The following is a 20,977-nucleotide window of genomic DNA, read 5'->3' as shown; positions in this document are numbered from 1 at the left end:
AGCAAACATTATGTCTTTTAACACTGTAACCGCTTAAATTCTCATATGCTGGAAAATCGTTAATGGTGCAAAATAACAATGCACTCAAATTGAAATTGACCTTCTCATATGCATCAAATACTTCAACTCCTTGATCCCATAAAAACTTCAAGTCTTCGATCAATGGACTTAAGTAAACATTTATCGTAAGGATTCATACCATCTGTTGCAAGAACAAGTCTAAGATTTTTTGGATCACTCCCAAACTCAAGAAACAAAGAATCAATTTTCTTCCATTCCAGTGAATCGACAACATGTTGTAACAATCCATCAGATTTTTTTCCATTTGCATACCACTTGAAGTTTTTTGCATCATTAACATGGGAAACAAACGTTTATATCGCGGAATGATTGGAAGAGACCATAATGCTTTTGCAGGAGGACCCTTTTTCACATAATCTTCCTCACTCTCATCATGCTTCACTTTGCATCGTGATACCCCGCATCTTAGACACTTGTGCAATGATTCAAACTGTTTTCTATACAGTATGCAATTGGGACATGCATGTATTTTCTCGTACTCCATACCCATCGGACACAATATCTTCTTCGCTTCATAATGACGGGTGGGCAATGTATTATCTTTTGGAAGCATTTCATGCAACAACTCGAGCAACTCAGTGAAAATTTTATTGGTTCATCCATTTCTTGCCTTAATATTAATTAATTTTAATACAGTTATTAAACGTGTGAAACTTGAACAACCAGGACAAAAAGGTGTTTCATAATCATCTTTCAATAAATCACACATGTGTGCTTGCTTAAAAGTATATTATCCAATATCACAAATCATGTCCTCCATGCAATCTTTAGAATGTATATTAGAATCTTGACATTCAGATAGATGTGTTACGTCTACAAATTTCCCATTCCATATCCACTTTATATAATTCTTCAAGAAACCATCACAAAGAATATGTTCTCTTATCTACCTAATTTCTAATCGTCTCCCATTGAAACAATTAACACATGGAGAAAAGTATCTTCCATTTACAGTTTCTACATTATGTTGAGCAAATTGTAGAAAGTTTATATGTACATCAATTTTAATAAAAAGGGAATGTTATATGTTTAAAACTACAGACCAGTGAGAATGATTAACCCCATTTCCAATTTTCTTAATTGAAATATTTTACTCATTTACTTTGCTTTTATTTAGTTTTCATGCAAACTATTGTCAATATCAAATCAAATTATTGTACATATTCTTATATTTAGTGAATGCTACTATTAGGATTTTAAATAATTATTCTTTGTGGATTCGATATTCGTCCTTAGGAACAAAGTGTTACTTCTGACTCGGTACATTTGTCATAAAAAAAAGTCACCAATGACCTCAACTTCCTACAAACCATTATTTTCATGCAATACATACCATTTAAACATTTTAAAAATAAATTGAACATATAGTATTTTCTTTACATTTTGATAGTTATTAATAATTGTTAAATTCACTTATTTTAAACACTAAGTTGTATGAATTAAATAAAATATTAGTCTTTAGAAAGTTGTAATCCCTTAATGATAAGTTTTTATAAAATTGAATTCAATTTCACAACCAATAAAAAAGATATAAAAAGGTAACTGAGCAAAATGAAAACTCCTATAAAAATAGTTGGAGCTTGAGCTTAGGGAGATGTGCTTAAGCAAATTTGAGGTAAAGAGCACCTCAAAATAATGCACCTCAATTTGCTTAAGTGTAGGGAGATGGTGTTGATCGCACAAAGTCGACACTTGAGAGCAGAAAGTTGGTGCTAAATGAATTTGAGGTTGAGAGCATCCAAAAAGTTGCACCTAAACCCACTGAGCATAGGCAGACTAGCATTGAGTGCATAAGGTTGTTGTTTGAGCTTAAAGAGCTAGTGTTAAGCGAATTTGAGATTGAGAGCACCCCAAAAGTTGTCTCTCTACTGAGCATAGGGAAACTGGTGTTGAGCGTATATGGTTGGTGCTTGAGCGCAAATGGGGCACAAAACACTCCAAAAGAGAAAGTGAACCTAAATCTAAGTTGTCTTGAATTTATATATACAAGTATATCTAATTTAAATCACAATTTAACAAATAAAATAAAAAACTTAAGCTTTAAAAATACAACTCATAATCAACCAAAAAATCAACCACCTTTCAAATTATTTAAACTCAATATCATTTTCATCAAATAATATCATTTTTACTTAACAAAACAACCTTGCAAGAGAAATTTGAGACTTGTGACCACGTCACCTCCACATTTAGATCCTTTAGCCTAATGTACTATTAAAGTTGGCATCTCTTACATGAAAAACTTATCTTCAAAGCTACTCTCTAGGTTTTAGTCAGAAAAGCTTTAAAAATATGGATACCTAGAACAAGTTATTCAAACATAACAAAATTTAATTATATGATAAAATAAGTTGAGAGGATAAGTTCTTTAAACTAACCTCATAAAGATTGATGACAGAAACATAGAAAAAACATAAAACAAGAAGTCCTTAAAGTAAATAAAAATCTACTCTATTTGAAAATCTAATCCAAGTTGGTTCTAAGCTACTATAGGTACAATCAAATTTTAAAATAAATGAGTATGATCAAATTTTAAAATAGATGAGGTATGAAAAAAAAACTTTCATAACTATAACTAAAGATTAAAAATATGTTATTATATAATTATAAGAATTAATTAAAAAAGTAGATTATTTTTACAAATATTTTTTATATTTTATCATAATTTTATTTTTTATTATAATAATGTAAACATATATATAATAACATATATCAAGATTATTTTTACCATCATAAGAAAATGTAAACATATATATATATATATATATATATATATATAAATAACAAATAAATATGCAATTACGAGTATTATTCAAACACGTCTCTCAATTTTGACAAAGAACATGACTGAGTACTTATATTAAAAAAAATACAAAAATAGGGATGGATTCCTATATATTCAAAACCGTCTCAATTTTGACAAATAACTATGAATATCCTTAGTTAAAAATTAATCAAAGATACTGTGAAGAGAAAATTAAAATATGTATTAAATGTCAACTTTAATACAAGTCAATTTCAGAAATAACAAATTTATCAGTAAGTTATTAGATTATTTAGCAAATTTATTCCATAACAGAAAGTGGAAATTCTTATCTCACTTGGTACATCAGAGACGTCATCAAAAACACACAAGTGAGAAGAATATATCCAAATTATATGATCCAAATTTTGAGCATTTATAACAAGATCTAATGTTCATTATTTATTCCTACCACTCCATTAAAAATCATGTCTGACATGTTAAAAATTGTAAAGAATAGAAAACAAATATAGACTGATAGATCATATTTGGATGATCTAAGATTAAAATATAAGCATACATGTCTCTTCAAAGAGAACTTGTGACTACTAATGCTTCATCTCCATCATTCGTGTATGGTCTAGATTTATTATTCTCACATGGGCATATCTAATAAGAGTAAACCTTGGAATAAGACATAGATGACCAACCAAGATTGTTTTAATTTGTTTTAATCCCAAGTAACCATCCATTCAAGAGAAAGCACATGTGAAAACATTCTTGTATTTTAAGAAAATGAGACATGAACATTTCTTGATTGTGCTGCCAAGTACCCCTTGGTGGTTTGTGGCTAATATCTGCTGCTCTTGCAGCTTAAAGTCTTGCATGTTTCCTTCAGTGAAGGAAGGAAGACAATGATAAACTAAACACAAAGAAAAACATCTGAGACACCAGAAACAAATTATCTTAATGATTGCATTTAGATCAAGGTGTTTGATTTTACAGGCCATAGAAATGCATACAGCTGAATTATGGAGCTAAAGGAAATAGAAAACTCACTCAATATATTCATTTAGAAGTGGCATGATTAGCTGAAGAGTGAAATTAGATTACCTGGGAAGTGAATAATACTAGCAGATAAATTATTGTGGATACAGTTCATGTGAGAGGGACTACCAAACTAACCCCTTTCTTCTCCTAAACCTATCAACATGGTCTGTGCTCATACGAGATTTTTCTTGTTTGTCTGGTTTTTTAGACTTCTCAAGACGGCTATCTAAACTGTTTCTAGAAACTTCAGGGATTTCTTTACTCAATTCAGAAGTACCGGATGCTCCACTTTCAGATTCTTTTCTGGCTTTGCCTTCATTCTCAGATTCTACAATGTCCTTTTTGGAACCATTTGCTGCAGTTGCTTTAGATTTTCCAATTGTCTGTACAAATTTCTTTAGATGTTTAATGAATTCTGGGTAAAGCTCAAGATTGCAATGTCCACCACCACTTACCCACAAGGGTTCGTACTTTACCTTGCAAAGCTCCCATAGCTGCTTCCCATGGGACACATCCACAACTTCATCTGCTGTCCCCTGCCCATGCAAAATTATAATCATCACTACTCTTTTCCAACTTCTCAAGAAAAGAGATAAAAAAAACACACTAAAAACAAATAAGTGACAACAATATAGGATGAATGGCTCATAAAGCATCCAAATTTTCTTCTTTTCTATTCTTGTTTAATAACGGATATTCATGTCCACTTCTCACTGGACAAGTTCATAATGGGGTTTTATGCATTTCAAATGTAGCACCCACCCAACTGCATCTAAACAGCTGGGTCACCATTCAGACCTTTCGATTGCTCTGTGAGGCTTTAAGTGTTAGACCTATCCTTATGTATGATAGTTGCATCTGAACAGCTGGCCTTTCGATTGCTCTGTGTGAGGCTTTAAGTGTTAGACCTACCCTTATGTATGATAGGGAAGGTTAATAGAGTTCAAATTTGATCCTTATTAGCATAAAACCTTTTTACAGTGATGGGAGGCATTAACAACTCTAAAACATTCTCTTAGTGGTTAAAAAGTGACATCTATAAAATTTTACAATTTCCAATAAATTTCAGCCAATGATAGTGTGTTGCTAACATTTCTCATAAAATGATTTACACTATCCATGGATTAAATCCAACAACAGCAAATTACTTGACTTAATTAAGCATGTTCCAGAAATATATGTAAAAGCATTTATCAGTGTAGTTGACATGATTTACAGCTGAAAGCTGAAAGAAAAACTATATGGACATGTAACCTTAAAAGAACACATTGAATTGAAGGGGGTGGTGAGGCTGAAGGAACAGAAAAAGCCACTTACATGTATAACCAAAACAGGACATTTGACTGCACCAACTTTATCAATATTCTGAGACAGAGGAAAAACAAAGCATGTAAATATATATCCATAGATTGAATGAAAGAGATTGGAGTAGAATCAACTGAGGACTCTGTACCTTGTAAATATCAAACCAGTATGTCCGTTTTACAGGGTATAGTACTCTAAGCCCGGATAAAATTGGACTATGCAAGACAACACCTCTCAATTCTGGTATCTGTGAAGAAAGATCAAGTGTTGGACCACTTCCTACAGATTGACCATACAGTATCAATTGTTCATCTTTCACCCCGTATTGCTCTTTTAGGCATTTATATGCAGCATCAATATCTGCGTATGTATTATATTCAGTTGGCTGTTTCAACATGCAAAAAGGATGATTGTTAAGTTGCAACCAATAATGTCCCTCTAAGAGAACCAACAACAACACCATAGTATTCTGCATAAAATCTCAGTTACTCACTTTGCATATAAATGAAAGTTTCTATTCAATGCAGATAAACTTAAGTTGTTGATCCTAGATTGCTTATAAATCCACATTTTGCCATACTTTTACATTCATTAACAAACAAGAGCTGTTTTAGAATTAAGAATATTAGTATTGTTATACTAAGTTAGGACTCTAGAATTTCTTTAAGATTTGGTTTTAGTGGTCATGCTATGATATATGATATAGAAACATGATAAGAACATCATAGAACAAATAAATCTTAATCTTATCCAATGTTTCATGCATAATCAAATAACATGTTTCATGGACTACATATTGAAAGGATAAGATATGAATTATGTTTAAATGATAACATTACCCTTTTATTAAAATTACATATAATTTCCAAAGTAACTTTTAAATTTTTACAAATTATAAAAATTTCTAACATTTTAACAAAACTATACAAAATTATTTTTTATTTACGTAGTTACTTTTCTTAATATATAACATTTGATGAAGAATTATTTAATCTTAATATTTTAACTGAAAACATATTTAAAATTTACATATCAATTATTATAATTATATATAAAGTAATGTGGTAAGATGAACAATAATAATTAAAGATAAAAAGGACAAAAATGTTGAAAATAAGATAAAATCGTGTGTCCTCTTTTTGTTCTACAACTTCCAAATTCACATATACATGGCTTAGTTCATAATAATAATCATTTTATACGTGCTACTGTTACATTTATTAATTGTATATTTGACCTCCTATAATATGAGTCATTTTGAAAAGATGTTGATATATTAACACCCTCAATAGTAAAAACACACACTTCACACCTTAAAAATATTATTCAACAAAACTTTTCTCTTTTAAAAATTAGAATTAATTACAACATAATTTATAAAAAAATAAGATGAATGAATACATGTATAAAGTATATAAAATACAAATTACTATTGTCACTCACTCAATAGTCTTGTTTGTTGGAGATCTCACATCACTAAAAATAAAGACATTTTATAGTATATAAATGAGTACAAATCTCACCTTATAAACTGATTTGATAAGATTGAATTATATTTAAAGTTCAATTCTTAATATGGTATCAGAGCACCCGTGAAGTGAGTACAAACTTAAAGTCCAGCTCTTAATAATATTATTTTAGCAATGATAGGTCCAACTATAATTTATAATGGGGTAAAATACATTTTGTGTCATTGTAAAATTCCTAACATATCTCCAAAATTTTCGCCCTTTTAAAATTTAATAATCATATTCTTTAGAATATTGAGTAATAACGACAGATCTAATTTAATTGTTAAAACTATTATTATGCATAACAACTTTCCTTTTATCCTTATTACTAACAAGACCTAACATATATATTTAAGTTTTAGATGAAAAAAAATAATACAAAAAAAAAATTAGAGGACGAATTTAGTTTATTTGAAATTTTAAAACTATTATTATGCATAACAACTTTCCTTTTATCCTTATTACTAACAAGACCTAACATATATATTTAAGTTTTAGATGAAAAAAAATAATACAAAAAAAAAATTAGAGGACGAATTTAGTTTATTTGAAATTTTAAAAGGGATGCAAAACATATTTTATTCTTTAACATTTTGTTACATGTAGAAATTAAATACAGCACACATAAAAATTTTAACCACTTGGTTTTACTCTTTATAATATGCATAATTTATAAATTTGTTTAGCTTAAATAAAAATGTTTAGTAAATAAATTTATCATCTTATCTTTTAATAGGTTTTTATATAATATTTCATACTAGAGTGAACAAATGTACACAATATTATTTTACTCATTTGTGTACTTTAACTTATTATCCTTAAGCAATTATTTTATAGTAATTAGTTCACACAATCGATCATACTTTGGGAGAATAAATATAACCATCATTATCGAATGTAATAGTTGTATATATTAAATAAATTTCATCAATTAATTAAATAAGTTAGACTTAGTAGTTTGGGATGGTTGAATAAAAAGAGGGAAAGTGTTTTTATCTGATTTTTAAATTCTTGTCATTTTTATCATTTGTTATTTTCTATACAAAATGTACACATTTTGACTCTCAATTATCAATAACCTATGTCAATCTCAATATCATATGTACTTTCACATCAACATCAGAATCTTATGTCATAGTCAATCTTCCAGTCAACATTCAATTTACAACAGTTAACAGTCAACTAAGTGTAATGGGAAATTAGATACAAGCACAGAAATCATGATTGTAAAAATGAGGGAAAAATAAAATTGGGTAGTAAAATGATGATAATTAGATGGTAAAGTTTGCAATTAAGCCAAAAAGATAAATCCAAATAATTTTCTAATGATCACACATGTATAATATTATAATATAATAATTTATATAGAGTAAAGAGTAAAGGGGGGAACTCTTAGTTATTGAGAGAAATTATAAGACTTGTATTACAAACAATGTAGTTAAAATGTCGAGTAAAAGATTTAGCAAGTTTGGAGGGCAAAACGAGTTGACTCGGATGGACGGTGGATCGACGTTGGAGCGGATCGTACCACGTCGATGCGGAGCTCGCTAGATCGTTGCATCGGAGGTCGTCTCCGAGCTGCCTCGTATTGTAGTGCGGCATATTGTTTGCCCTAAAATAAACCCTAAAAATTTTTAACCTAGCGTGGCCAAATGCGACCCAAATCATATTTCTGTAGAGTGAAGAGTGAACAATCAAAAACCCTAAAGAGAGAACAAGCATCACACTGCACCACAGAACTCCATTGCCACCACTCATGAACGCCATCGTGATCGGTTGCGAACGCCATTGCCACCGCTCACGAACTCCACTGCCACTGTCACGTTCTCCTCTTCTCTCTCATTCTCCATCACAATCACAATGTTCATTTTTTTCTTCTCCAAGAGAGTGCCTTTTATTATGGCTTTATGAAACTTGTTAGTTGTTTTTTTGGGAACAATTTATGTGTAGTTAGTTGTTTTTTTTATGAACAATAATATTTATGATTTATGAAACTATTTCCAATTGTGTTATGTATTGAATATTATTTTTCATATGTTAGTAACTCTTACGAGTCGAGTTATGATCCTCGAGTTACGATCTTTTAGCTCCTTCCCTATCCTCGTACGAGTTAAACTCTATCCTCGTACGAGTTACGAGTTTAACTCTATCCTCGTACGAGTTACGAGTTTAACTCTATCCTCGTACGAGTTACGAGTTTAACTACGTTGATTACAACCTTAAAAGATATTTAAGGGGAGTTGCTTAAAATTTAGATGTAAATCCCACAAACATGAATGGTTTAAAATTATAAATTCCTTAAAATTGAAGAACCACATAAGCAACACATAAGTAATTCCCATTAGAGATGCTCTTTAGATTAAAATTGACAGTACAAGTAGCATATTTAATTATTGTTGAACTCTAATTTGGAATTCATGCTAATATGATATTGTCGAGAATTAAGGAAATAAATCCTAATCAAGAGACCTGATATATGAAAATTAAGGCCATATTATTAAATAAAAACTAATTTTAGAGAAAAAAATAATTAATTATTATATTAACTAAATTAGATATTATTTTAAAAATTTTAAAATATTAATAACTAAATTAATTTATATTATTGATAAATAATTTTTAACAATAATAAATAATAAATATAACAAACTATATTTGTCTTTTATTTAATCATTCGTTCTCCTATAATGAACCTGTAAAGGTTTATCAAGTATGCAGGATCCAACTTCAAAAGTGACTGGTAAAAATTTTGTAACCATATCTGACAATATCACTTTCGAATCAGTTTTATATATCCCTAAATTGGATTGCAGCTCTCTGTCCATCAGTAATTAACCCCAAGATATAAAGTGTATTACCAAATTTTTTCCATACACGTGAATTTCAGGATATTTAGTGGGGAAGATTGGCAATGCTAAGGAATTTGCACGGCTCTACCTTCTCAAAGTAGAAGATCCAAACAAAAACATAAAGACTTCCCATGTGGTTTCTTCCAAAGATGATGTGATGTTATGGCACTATGGCCTAGGATGTCCTAATTTTGCTTACATGGAAAAGTTGCTTCCCACTTTATTCAATAAACATTCGTTCAAATGTGAGTTAGCCAAGCATACTAAATCTCATTATCCTATCCAGCTGTATAAACCATCATACCCATTTTCATTAATTCAATGTGGTGTATGGGAGCCTTCTCATGTTAACAATGTCACAAGTTCAAAGTCGTTTGTAACATTCAAGGTTGTTTGGGTGTTCCCTATGAAAGAAAAGTCATAAGTGGGAAGGATTTCTCAAAGTCATAGCTAATAGTCAAGATGAAACTTTTTCGCGTAAGAGTGTAGCAACCCAAGAGTCATGATTCAATTATGACTTTGCGCATTTAACCTCTCCCACTAGAAAACTAAAGCAACTTACAACAATTTCCCCTTTAATAATTGTTCCACTAGAAATCGAACACAATTCAATTATGACTTGACTCATGTGGCCTCTATTATGAGACATGTAATTCAACCTACAATAATCATTTCAATTATGGCAGTCCAAAGTTTTCTTTCTTCCTCTATTTTTCCACTGCACCGCACCCAATTTGTAATCCTAATTTCCCAATCATTAAAATGACTACAAATCCAACTTGAAACTCTTCTATACCATGATGGTGACTTCCAAAAGTGCTTCAGGAAATAGGATTGATATAGCTTGGAAGCATTGTATCTCAGTTGTTGGGAATACTAGAAAACTTCAATGCAAATAATGTTTGATTTGGTTTCAAGACATGACCTTGAATTTAAACAATCATCCTATCATGAGATTAGAGTCAAATATTTGAAGAAGTTACAAATACATCACTTGTTTTCCAAGCACATAGGGATGAATGGAAGAAACGAATGGTTGGACTGATAAGAAGGAGAATAATAAACTTCTTATTGAAAAGCCAAAAGGGCTATATCTGAAGTCTATAGATGTTTCTATTATATCTAAAATAGCTGAAAAAGATTTTGAAATGATGAATAACATTGTTGAAAAGGTGGGAGAAGACAATGTCGTTCAAGTTGTGACTAATAATGTAGGAAACTACAAAATTGTTGGTCAAATGTTGATGGCAAAGAGGAGAAAGCTATTTTGGACATATTGTGTTGCACATTGTGTTGACTTAATGTTGGAGAATTATGAAAAGAAGATCCCAGTTCATGACTAGAAATTCCAAAAGGTAAAAAAATTACTACCTTTATTTATTCAATAACTTCTTTAATTTCTCTACTACAACATTTTACAAAAGAAAGAGATCTAGTAAGATTAGGTATTACTCACTTTGCTACATCTTACTAGACATTAGGATGCCTTCATGAAAATAAAAGAGTTTTAATTAGAACGTTTACTTGTGATGAGTGGAAGTCTAGCAGGTTTGCCAAGACAAATGATGGTAAAATAGTTGAAGATGTTTTAGATAAGGAGTTTTGGGAGAATATCATAACTTGTTTGAAGGGTGTATTGCCTCTAATTGAAGTGTATTGATTGGTTGATTCGGATCAAAAGTCAGTCTTTGGTTTCATTTATGAAGCAGTGGACCAAGCTAAGAAGATATAAAAGACTTTCAATGCTATCAAAAAAAGGTATTTTATTTTGGTTAGCTCTATCTATGTATGTTTGTTAGGATACTGATTTTGAAACTCAAAATAAAAAACTAACTCAACATAATATATTTTGGTTACTTATTTGCTTTTGTGGAACATCATTAATGAAAGGTGGGACAAACAACTCCATAGACCTTTGCATGTTGTAGGTGTAGCTGACTCCAAAAAGGGGGAAAGGGGTCCATTGGAGCTTGGACTCTTTTATCAGTGCATGAAGATAGATTGTTTAATAGACCGTCTAATCAGATTGTCTAATAAAGAAATAGCCTACAACATGCAAAAGTCCCATGAAGTTGTTTGTCCTACCTTTCATCAATGATGTTTTGTAAAATCAAATAACTAATCAATATATATTACACTAAGTTAGTTTTCTGTTTTTAGTTTCAAAATCACTATTTATTTCTGTTTTAAGAAATAAATACATAGACAGATAGATAGGATACCTTGTTTTGACATAATTGAAAGTCCTTTGAATCTTCTCCTTAACTTGGTTCATTGCTTCATAAATGAAACCCATGGTTTGTTTTTTATCAAAATCAACCAATCAATGCACTTCAATTAGAGGCAATGCAACATTCAAACAAGTTATGATATTATTCTAAAAATCCTTATCCAAAACCACATCCTTAATTGTTGTTTATCCTCTGTTTTAGCAAACATACTAGACTTCCATCATTACTAGTAAAGATTCCAATTAAAGTTGTTTTCATGAAGACACCCTAATGTCAAGTAAAATGTGGCAAAGCGAGTAATATCCGACCTCACCAAATTTCTTCTTTTTGTGAAATGTTGTAGTAGAGAAATTAAAGAAGTTTTGACATAGATAAAGGTTGTAATTTTTTCTTATACGTTTTGAAATTCTCTCATGAATTGGGATCTTCTCATAATCCTCCAACATTAGATCAACACAATATGCAACACAAGGTGAGCAAAATAGTCTTTTGCTCTTTGCCATCAACATTTAAACAATAGATTTGTAGTTTGTTGCATATCTATCACAATTTGAACAACATTTTCTTCCCCCACCTCTTCAACAATGTTATCCATCATCTAAAAAATTTAGATATAGCATATTAATCAATGGACTTCAGAAACACAATTCTCTTAGGAATGTTCACTAGGAAATTTATCATTGTCCTTTTCTTATCAGTCCAATATCAGTCATAATCGTGCAATCTGTTTTTTTTTCATTCATCATTGTGTGCTTGTAAAACAAGTATGTTTTCACTTCCTCCTTCAAATATTTGATTCCAATCTCATGATAGGATGGAGATTTAAAACCAAGGTCATGCCTTAAAGCCAAATCAAACATAACACTAAATTCTTCCCTGTTTCTGCATTGGAAGGTATGGCTTCGATGTAGAAAAACCTAGCAATTGCTAGACATGCTTTCTCTCTCACCCTTCTTACACATGTTGTCGATGGTGGCCTGTGTGCAAACTACTCTCTTAAAAATATTCCTAGGATGCTTCATTGTTTTTTATTTTCTCAACACCTACAATTTCCTAATCCTTATTAAGGCCTGGTTTCTAAACCAAATTTTGTTGCAAACCAACAACAATGTCCCACTTTCCTTCTTCACTTCATCGGTAACACTCTTGCAAGTTCCAACATCCTTTTGGCTAAGTGATGTATCACTCCTATTTCTTGGAGCACTTTTGGGAGTCACGAGTACAAAGGAGTTTGAAGTAGAATTTGAAGACATTTAATGATTGGGGAAAACAATCTGACAAGGAATAGTAATAATTCGGTCACGGTATAGTTAGATTTATTGTAAAGGAAAAGTAGACAGACTAGTGTGGTGCAATGTTGTGGCAATAAACAATGAGCCACTAGAACTGATGTTAAATAGCCAAAGGAAAAGCATCACGAGGCCGTGAGCAAGAAATGGCACGAGAGGCGCTGCCGTGAGGAACATGAAGGCCATGAGGGGCACTACTGCGAATACGTTATTTTAATATGCACATATATGATGATAATGTGTGCAAATATATGAATTTCTAAATTTTGTAGGATCTTATGATCTGTGTTACTATCTCTTGATTTACTATCCATGCTCTCTTTCTTTACTATCCATGCTTCCTTTCTGATCTTGAGTAAGATCTCAATTTTGACTACGTGATGGGATAATTAATATTGTGCACACTCTTTCAAGTCATCAAATTGTTGACATATTGACCAAGACTTTTTTACCAAGAAAAAATTATGAAAACCTGAGATCCAAGTCAGGCATGATTGACATCTATGACCCAACTTAAGGGGAAGTATTAGAATCAAGAGAGTTGATATACGGAGATTAACCAGAATTAATGTGGTATGATTTATACAATTATTAATCTTATTTGATAAATCTCACATGATTTTCTCCCTTCTTTAAATATCATGTAAAATTTGTAATTGAATAGACAACCTGAATCATTAATTTAATCTAATAGTTTTATATTTTTTTTTTCGCATTTCTTACAATAAGAAAGAGTGTGTGTTTGTGCGTTTGTGTCCCAAACACAATAGACATTAAGATTTAAGAACATTAAAAGGTTGTGTAATAAAGATACAACTTCATTCCACTCATATAGACTTGGATGGGATGAAAAATAAGGCTACTAACCTTTCCTGTTGACTGTCCATACCCAGAGTAATCGTAACTGTACAAAGAAAAGTTGTTAAGATAAATCAATGAGAATAAATAAAGTATATATTATTAAAGGAAATTTAAAGACAAAATGGCAATATTTCATATGTGGCATCTGGGATTAACAAAGCATTCCACTATGTACTTTTAAATTCACGTGATTGAAACCTATAAGTAGGCAAGAACCAAGAGAGAACTTTATAAACAGAGGATGCTTGAAAGCTTCCTGATATCAGAAACTCAAGATGTAATATGTTCAGTTCATACTTTTTCCTCAAACAGAACCAAGTTTTGCTACGAAGTAAGCAAAAAATCGTGATAGAAAACACATTCGCAACATGAAAAATGATTTCCATGCGAAATTTAAACAAAGACAAGTCCTTTAGGTGGGAGAATCTCAAGACTTAAGTACCACATAAAGTAGCTCCTCCTACTCAATGTGGGATTCCTAACACTTCCCAAGAATGAATCCATCCTACAGCCTTGGGAATAAGGGAATTAAAACTGAGGATGGAGCCAGATAAAGAAAAGAGAATCTTGGTACTCCTACTCAACATAGGTTAGATTCGCTAGGCCTTGATCAGGATCTTTGGCTTTGAATCTGAAAGGATTTGCAAATTGTGTACATAGTTTTTTAGTTGGTTGGTGGCCTCAGATTATTTCTTCACTTTGTCAATTGTCCTGGAGAAAACTTTTCTCATATAGTTCAACAGAGAAAGTTTGGAAAATGTAGCTAGAACAAATATGGAGCATAATTTTCTAGAAAATGGAAATAACATCAGTGGAAGCTTTGGTACCAGGAACCAAGGACCAAATACTGGCTCCTATTACAAAACAGCAGAACAAGAAAAAGTAAACAGAGAGGAGAGAATATTTCACAGCATCTAAGACAGAAAATCTATTCATTAACGCTAAAGTATTCAAAAGTGTCATCTGTGACAAACTAAACTTTGTATACTAACTGAAGGTCTGAAACTGTAACTGCATCGTAGTTCAGCTACAACAGACTGCATCAAAAAACAGTAACAGTTTACAACAAACAGTAACAAAACATAAATACATCACGAAACTGTAACAAACTACAGTAATAGGCTGCACCTATGAAGCTTAGCAATAATAGAACATGTAACAGTAACAATAAATAATACTTTATTGTGCATACGGTCACATGTACATAGGATACCTATACACAGTATCAAAGAAACAATTTGGTCAACAAAAACAAACAAGACCAAATTCTAAATCATTAGTCAGCACTCAGCATCACGACTTATTGAGATAGCAAGTTCCAATTTCCTAGTTACTGGTCAATATGACACACAGGGACAGAGGGAAGCTCCCTATAATCCAACAGCTCAAAGTTCATCACACATGGAAAGAAAAATAATCCACCCAACCCAAATCTACATGTCACAGGCAAGGCAGATCCAGCTTCATCTCTTCAGAATAGCAATGCTAAGAAGACAAAAGAATATGCAACACAACTTTCAAATTTCAACACCACACAACACTTTCTTTCAGTATTATTTTTTATGCCAAAAAAATCTAAACAGGAAAAGAATATTCCTTCAGCAATCAAATTTTTCATTACTGCAGCTGACTTCTCTAGAAAAAAGTCAACTCCCTTGTCCCTTCCTCTTTAACTTCACAGCCGTCATTAGGATTACCCTTTACCTTCAAGAAAACAGAACCTTCCTTAAATCACCTTTTTTCCTTCATGGCCAAACACTAACCATTACCAATTTCAATTCCAACTACAACCATAAAACAATATCATCTAAAACACGGGAAAGCAGAGCAAGACCATTCAATTGAAGCTTAATCAAAGAAATTCCTCCAGATGCTTGGTATAGCAAAATAATAATTGAAACTTTTAAAGAAAACAACTCAACACTTCAATTATTAAAGCAAAAGAGGCTAACCAATTAAATACAGAACAGAACATTATCGTTCCTCCAAGATCATCGCAGACAGCAAATTAATGCAAACAACATCCAAACCAATTAAAACCAAACACAGCAACATTAACATCAAGCTAAATTAACTTTCAATTTTTTTTAGAAAAAGGGAAATTATTAAAACTGAAAAAGGGAAAAGTACCCCATAACATTGAGGCGAAGCCTGTTGCTCAATTCGACGAAAAGTTCGAACATTTGGCCCAAATCCGCAGCATTACCGTGGGAATAGAGCATGGTGCTGGTGGGTCTATGGTACTTAATGTACACCGCCACGATTTCATTACCTCGGCGCGTCCGAAGCCTGAGCACGTCCACGTTGTCCTTCATCGGCACCTCGGGAATGACAAGCCTCGGCGACCCAGAGTCTGCACCACCCTCGGCGGCGACCACCGTGTAGGAGGGCGGCTGCGGCGGGAAGAACGCGAACTTGGCGGCGATCGATGAGGTGACTCCGCCCATGGCGGCGATTATTCATAAAGGAAGCGCGTGACGGCGGTGGTGGCGGCGCGTGGGTTTTGAAAATTGTGCTGTTATTGGTGTTGATGCTGGTGGTGGTGGTGGAGTGTATATTATATTATATGACTTACTTTTTGAATTTCAAGTTCTTAAGAGAGAGAAAGAGAGAGAAAAGAAAGAGACGGTTCAGTGTGGGTGGTGTATTTTTGTGGACTCAGCTTTGCTTCTTTTGCTTTATACATAGAATGAAAAACAGCAACAACGTTACTTCGTGGTACCTAGGTAACTATAATAACGTATGTATCTAGGTACGTGTCAGTGCAAGTAACTACTATTATGTATCCTTAAATGTTCTACGTGTTCTTATCTTCTCACTAACTCTTATTGTTATCATATCATGTGTTCTCTCCTCAGAGGTTCAGGTTCAGGTTGGTATCATATCATGTGTCACACCAAACCCAATTTTTAACTTAAATATCTTCATTAGTGGCTCATCATTAATTTGTTTAAACTTTTAACATCAACTTATTCTTCCCGTTAAATAAAAAAATTAAGTATATATTTAATTACAACATAAAAATAAAAATTTATGAAAAAAAAATTATATTCAGCCATGATTATTTTTACAAAATTTAATTTTTAAAATAAATACTTAATTTCGATAATAACTTGTATATAAATTAAAGACATGATTTTACTCAATAACATGTTAATAATTAGTGTTCACAGATTGACTCCATATTCATTTAAAAAAAGAAATTAATTATAAATTACAAAGCGTTGAATTTAGTACGAAGAAAACTGAGTTGTGCAAAGTAACAAACTACTAATTAAAACGCTGTTTAAAGAAACACTTACGTGTAGTTGTTCATGTCTTCAAGAAAGTTACATGTTTAAATAAAGTCATGAAAAACTTTAAGAAAAATAAGTTGTATGTAACTGTGGATTTATTTTAAAAATTTTACTGATCTTACTTTTAAAGAAGAAATTTTTATAGTTAATATATTATTTTAACATTACAAGAAATTACATGATGAATTATAATTGGATTTTTTTATATATAATTGTAATTAGATGATATATATAAGTGTATACACTATTTACTCGAAATATTAATTTTATTTGAAACATAAAAGTTAACTGGATAATTTTGAATTGAGGAACTTAAAATCTACAAAATTTTAAATGTAGTTTAAACCTACTACCATAAATTGTGTCTTGGTTGGACCAAAATAATTTAAGTTTTTTAACTATTCCAAGCTCAATTAGTAACCTATGTATAGCTTAATGTCTCTTGCTTATCCAAATAAAAAAAATGTATTCTTAAAAAAATTAACTATCATGTAGTTAATATATATTTGGAGGGTGAGTAAAACTCTTCATACAAAAAATTCTAGAGTTTTCATTTTCAGTTATTCTCTAAATACTTCAATTTATTCTAAATTATATTAAATTTTCTTCAAGCTATTAGAAATTGAATTAAAACAAATATAATATTTAATTTTGTAAAATCCTCAACTATTAAAAACGCAAACGTCTTAGAGGATATAACTTGAAAATAATTTGTCTTTCATGGATTTAGAAGTAGTATTAAAGATTGTCTGAATGATAAAAATGAATTAAACTAGGAAGGAAATAAAGTTCGTAAAAATCTTTAATATAATAGTAGTTTTGTTGCGTGAGGAGTTTTTAAGCTCTTAAAAGAAATAATAAGAAAGAATATAAGATTGTTTGATTATAAAAGTGGTTTTTTTATTATAAATTTGTTTAATAGTTGTAAGAAGAACTCTATTATGTACTTGAAATTTTAATTATATTGATATTAGAAGAATGGGTATATATACTTGTATAATGTTTTATTAGTAGAAGGTTTCAAATATAATATATTTAGCATAAGTTAATTATGAGACCGTGTATAAAATAATTTTCTGCAACAGATATTATTTTATAGTAAAAATATTACTTTATTGTTAAAAGATAAGATCATATAAAATTAAATTAAGTGAATTGTCATATCAAATCTTTTCTTGTCTCATTTCTCATGTCTATTCAAAAAAATATTGTTGGTTTTGACATGGAAAAAGTTGTCATACTAACACAAACGCAATCTTCATTTTGAAGCATACATAAAAGGAAAGCCAATCATAATGTCTTTTCAAAGTAAAAATATAGTTTATATAAAAAGTTTTAGAGAAAAGTTCAACAAATTTTATATGTAATTTTGATATGTATTTAATAACAAAGTATAAAATATTATTTCATAAGCACTCTGAATAAAAGTAAGTGTTTCGTCTAGCCAAATAGACGTATAACATTTTGCTTCATTTGATAAGTTTTTACTTAGACATGATAAGTACGCATAGTCTCAAGCATTTTATGGTAAATATAGAACACTTATAAATGCATATTTTATGTATGCAAAGAATGTTTGTCTCTTCGTTTCTTTCAGGAGGATATCGTAATAAAGTGTTTATATCAAAGATTTTTTTAAGAATGTTACTTCTGACTTCTTTTAAATATCTTTTCTAAAAAGATAAAATATTAGTCCTGACTTTCTCGTGGTTCGCATATACATAGACAATATCATTTTTTGTGTTACTAACAAACCTACTTGTGAGGAGTTTGTTCAAAATGAATATGATGGGAGCTTTAAAATTATTTTTAGGACTTCAAATCAAGAAGATGAAGGATAACATCTACATACAACAAACGAAATAAACTAAAGGGCTTTTATAAAAAGTTAAAGTTAAATAATACCAAGGACATGAAAATGTTCATGCGCTACTTCTCTAATTCTAGATGTAATCAAGGAAAGTGGACAACACAATCTATAAACAAATGATTGATTAATTGCTCTATCTCACAACATTTAAACTAAATATAATGTTCAATATATGTTCATGTGCACACTTTCAGTTTGATTCAAAATAAGTCCATTTAATTGTTGTTAAGAGGATTTTTTATTTTTTTTTGTATACCTCATTAGAACAACTAACCTTGGTCTAGCTTAAAAAAAAGTTTCAAATTAGTAAGTCATTGTGATGTAGACTTCGTTGAAGATAAAGTAGAAAAAAAACATAAATGAAGGTTGTTACTTTATTGGAAGAAACCTTGTTTTATAGACGAGTGAAGAGCAAGGAGTTATCTCTCTTTCAATAATAAAAGCATAGTACATGTTAAAATGCTAATTGTTACTCCCAACTATTATGGATAAAGAAAGTAACATTCCTATCAATTGTGATAATAATGTTTCAATTAGTTTATTTAAGAATATCATATCCATGTACCAAATATATTCAAATTAAACATCACTTTATAATATATACCATGTTCAAAAGGGGTTGTGAATTTAGACTTTATAATAATGTAAGATCAATTAGCTAAAATCTTTACAAAACTTTTAATATAATATAGATTTGTATACAGGATTTCAAGCTTCGTCTATAACCCCTTTGTGGTATTCTCCTTCGAAACTTGCCATAACACCTTGTCACCAAGACTCAGAACAATTGCACTATAAGTCTTCTCCAACAACACATGGTCCTATCCTTTTCAACCATGGTTTTGTCAAGCTTGGATTCACCTTCAAAAGCTTTAAGGAGACCCTGTTGAACTGGAGGAGCACGAATCTTTAAATGTTATAGCCGAAATCATTAAAGCCATGTCAATTTCTCAACCTTATTCTTTACAGAAGTCATGATGATTGAGTTTTTTCGATCCACTCTCACCACGCCAATTTGTTAAGAAAACTCACAATTCACTGAACCGACTAACACACACAAACACAAGTCTTACAAGTGAACTCTCAACTCAAAGTTGAGAAAAAACTATTAAGTACAAGGTCCTATATAAATAAATAAAAAATGCCTAACTAACTCCTAAAAAAAATCACCAAAATAGATACGAGTCACGTGCACAATGATTCGGTTGGGGAGCGCAAAACACCAACTTGAAAGTTATACAAAAGGGGTAGATAGTCTAAACAAAAACTTTGTGGTTCAGATAAACAATTTTGAATCACTAGACAATTTACTACCTCTGAGACGATCTGAGAACCTTTAAACATAGATTTTTCTAAACCAATCATCATAGGAACTATTACATAGGCTCATCATTGGAAGTTAAAGCCTACAACCAAATAAATATCATATTATCATATATCTAAGTGTGCCCTAATTTTTCCTAGATATATAACCCAAAAGAATTTGGTTAACAAGAAGCCAAAAAAAGAATAGTACATTATAAAAAGAGAAAAATTTTATTATAAAAAATTTGAAGAAGGTGAAATACATGAACAATGAGGTAGCTTTGAAGAAAATTTCACAATACTTCTTAACACCATTTCTCAACAACTTTGAGTTCCCTAAAACAAAAAAACAAAAACAAAAAAAGACAAAATGTTTAAGAAAACAAAACAAGCTATGGTTTTAAGAGGAGGAAGTTTTCACTAGGGTTGAGTTGCAATGACTCACAAGGATATGATAGCAAACTAAAACAAGGCCAATGCGTCCAACTCCTGCTTCAACTTCATTCAGCACAACCAACTCCAAATGCTTCTAACAATGACACACAGACTTTATACTTTTATGTTCAAATTCCTCATTACAACAATG

The 20,977-nt window shown here is 30.9% G+C and overlaps 1 protein-coding gene across 2 annotated transcripts; it reads right to left on the bottom strand.

Annotated features, from left to right (window-relative positions):
* Positions 1-3,767: 3,767 nt before the first annotated feature.
* Positions 3,768-16,774, bottom strand: LOC137837223 (uncharacterized). Of its 2 annotated transcripts, XM_068646159.2 has the most exons (6): positions 16,051-16,627; positions 13,927-13,963; positions 5,328-5,564; positions 5,192-5,239; positions 4,351-4,410; positions 3,768-4,257 (listed from the first exon to the last, which is right to left on the bottom strand). In XM_068646159.2, exons 1-6 carry the CDS (start codon positions 16,365-16,367, stop codon positions 3,997-3,999), a joined length of 960 nt encoding a protein of 319 aa, XP_068502260.1. In that variant the 5' UTR covers positions 16,368-16,627; the 3' UTR covers positions 3,768-3,996. The 2 variants fall into 2 exon arrangements, with proteins under 2 accessions (XP_068502260.1, XP_068502259.1); XM_068646158.1 differs by having other exon boundaries at positions 3,768-4,410; positions 16,051-16,774.
* Positions 16,775-20,977: the final 4,203 nt, after the last annotated feature.

This window comes from Phaseolus vulgaris, chromosome 4 (assembly GCF_051622355.1).
Source record: "Phaseolus vulgaris cultivar YP4 chromosome 4, ASM5162235v1, whole genome shotgun sequence".
Taxonomy (NCBI): Eukaryota; Viridiplantae; Streptophyta; class Magnoliopsida; order Fabales; family Fabaceae; genus Phaseolus; species Phaseolus vulgaris.
The sequence above is the reverse complement of the archived record's forward strand: the minus strand, read 5'-3'. Positions and strand labels throughout refer to the sequence as shown.

Coding starts and splice junctions, on each gene's coding strand:
- LOC137837223 (XM_068646158.1), bottom strand. CDS start 16,367: ATGGGCGGAGTCACCTCATCGATCGCCGCCAAGTTCGCGTTCTTCCCG. Junction 5,565..13,926: donor ATGGACAGTCAACAGGAAAG/GTTAGTAGCCTT, acceptor ATGTTGAAACAG/CCAACTGAATATAATACATA. Junction 5,240..5,327: donor ACTGGTTTGATATTTACAAG/GTACAGAGTCCT, acceptor CCTCTGTCTCAG/AATATTGATAAAGTTGGTGC.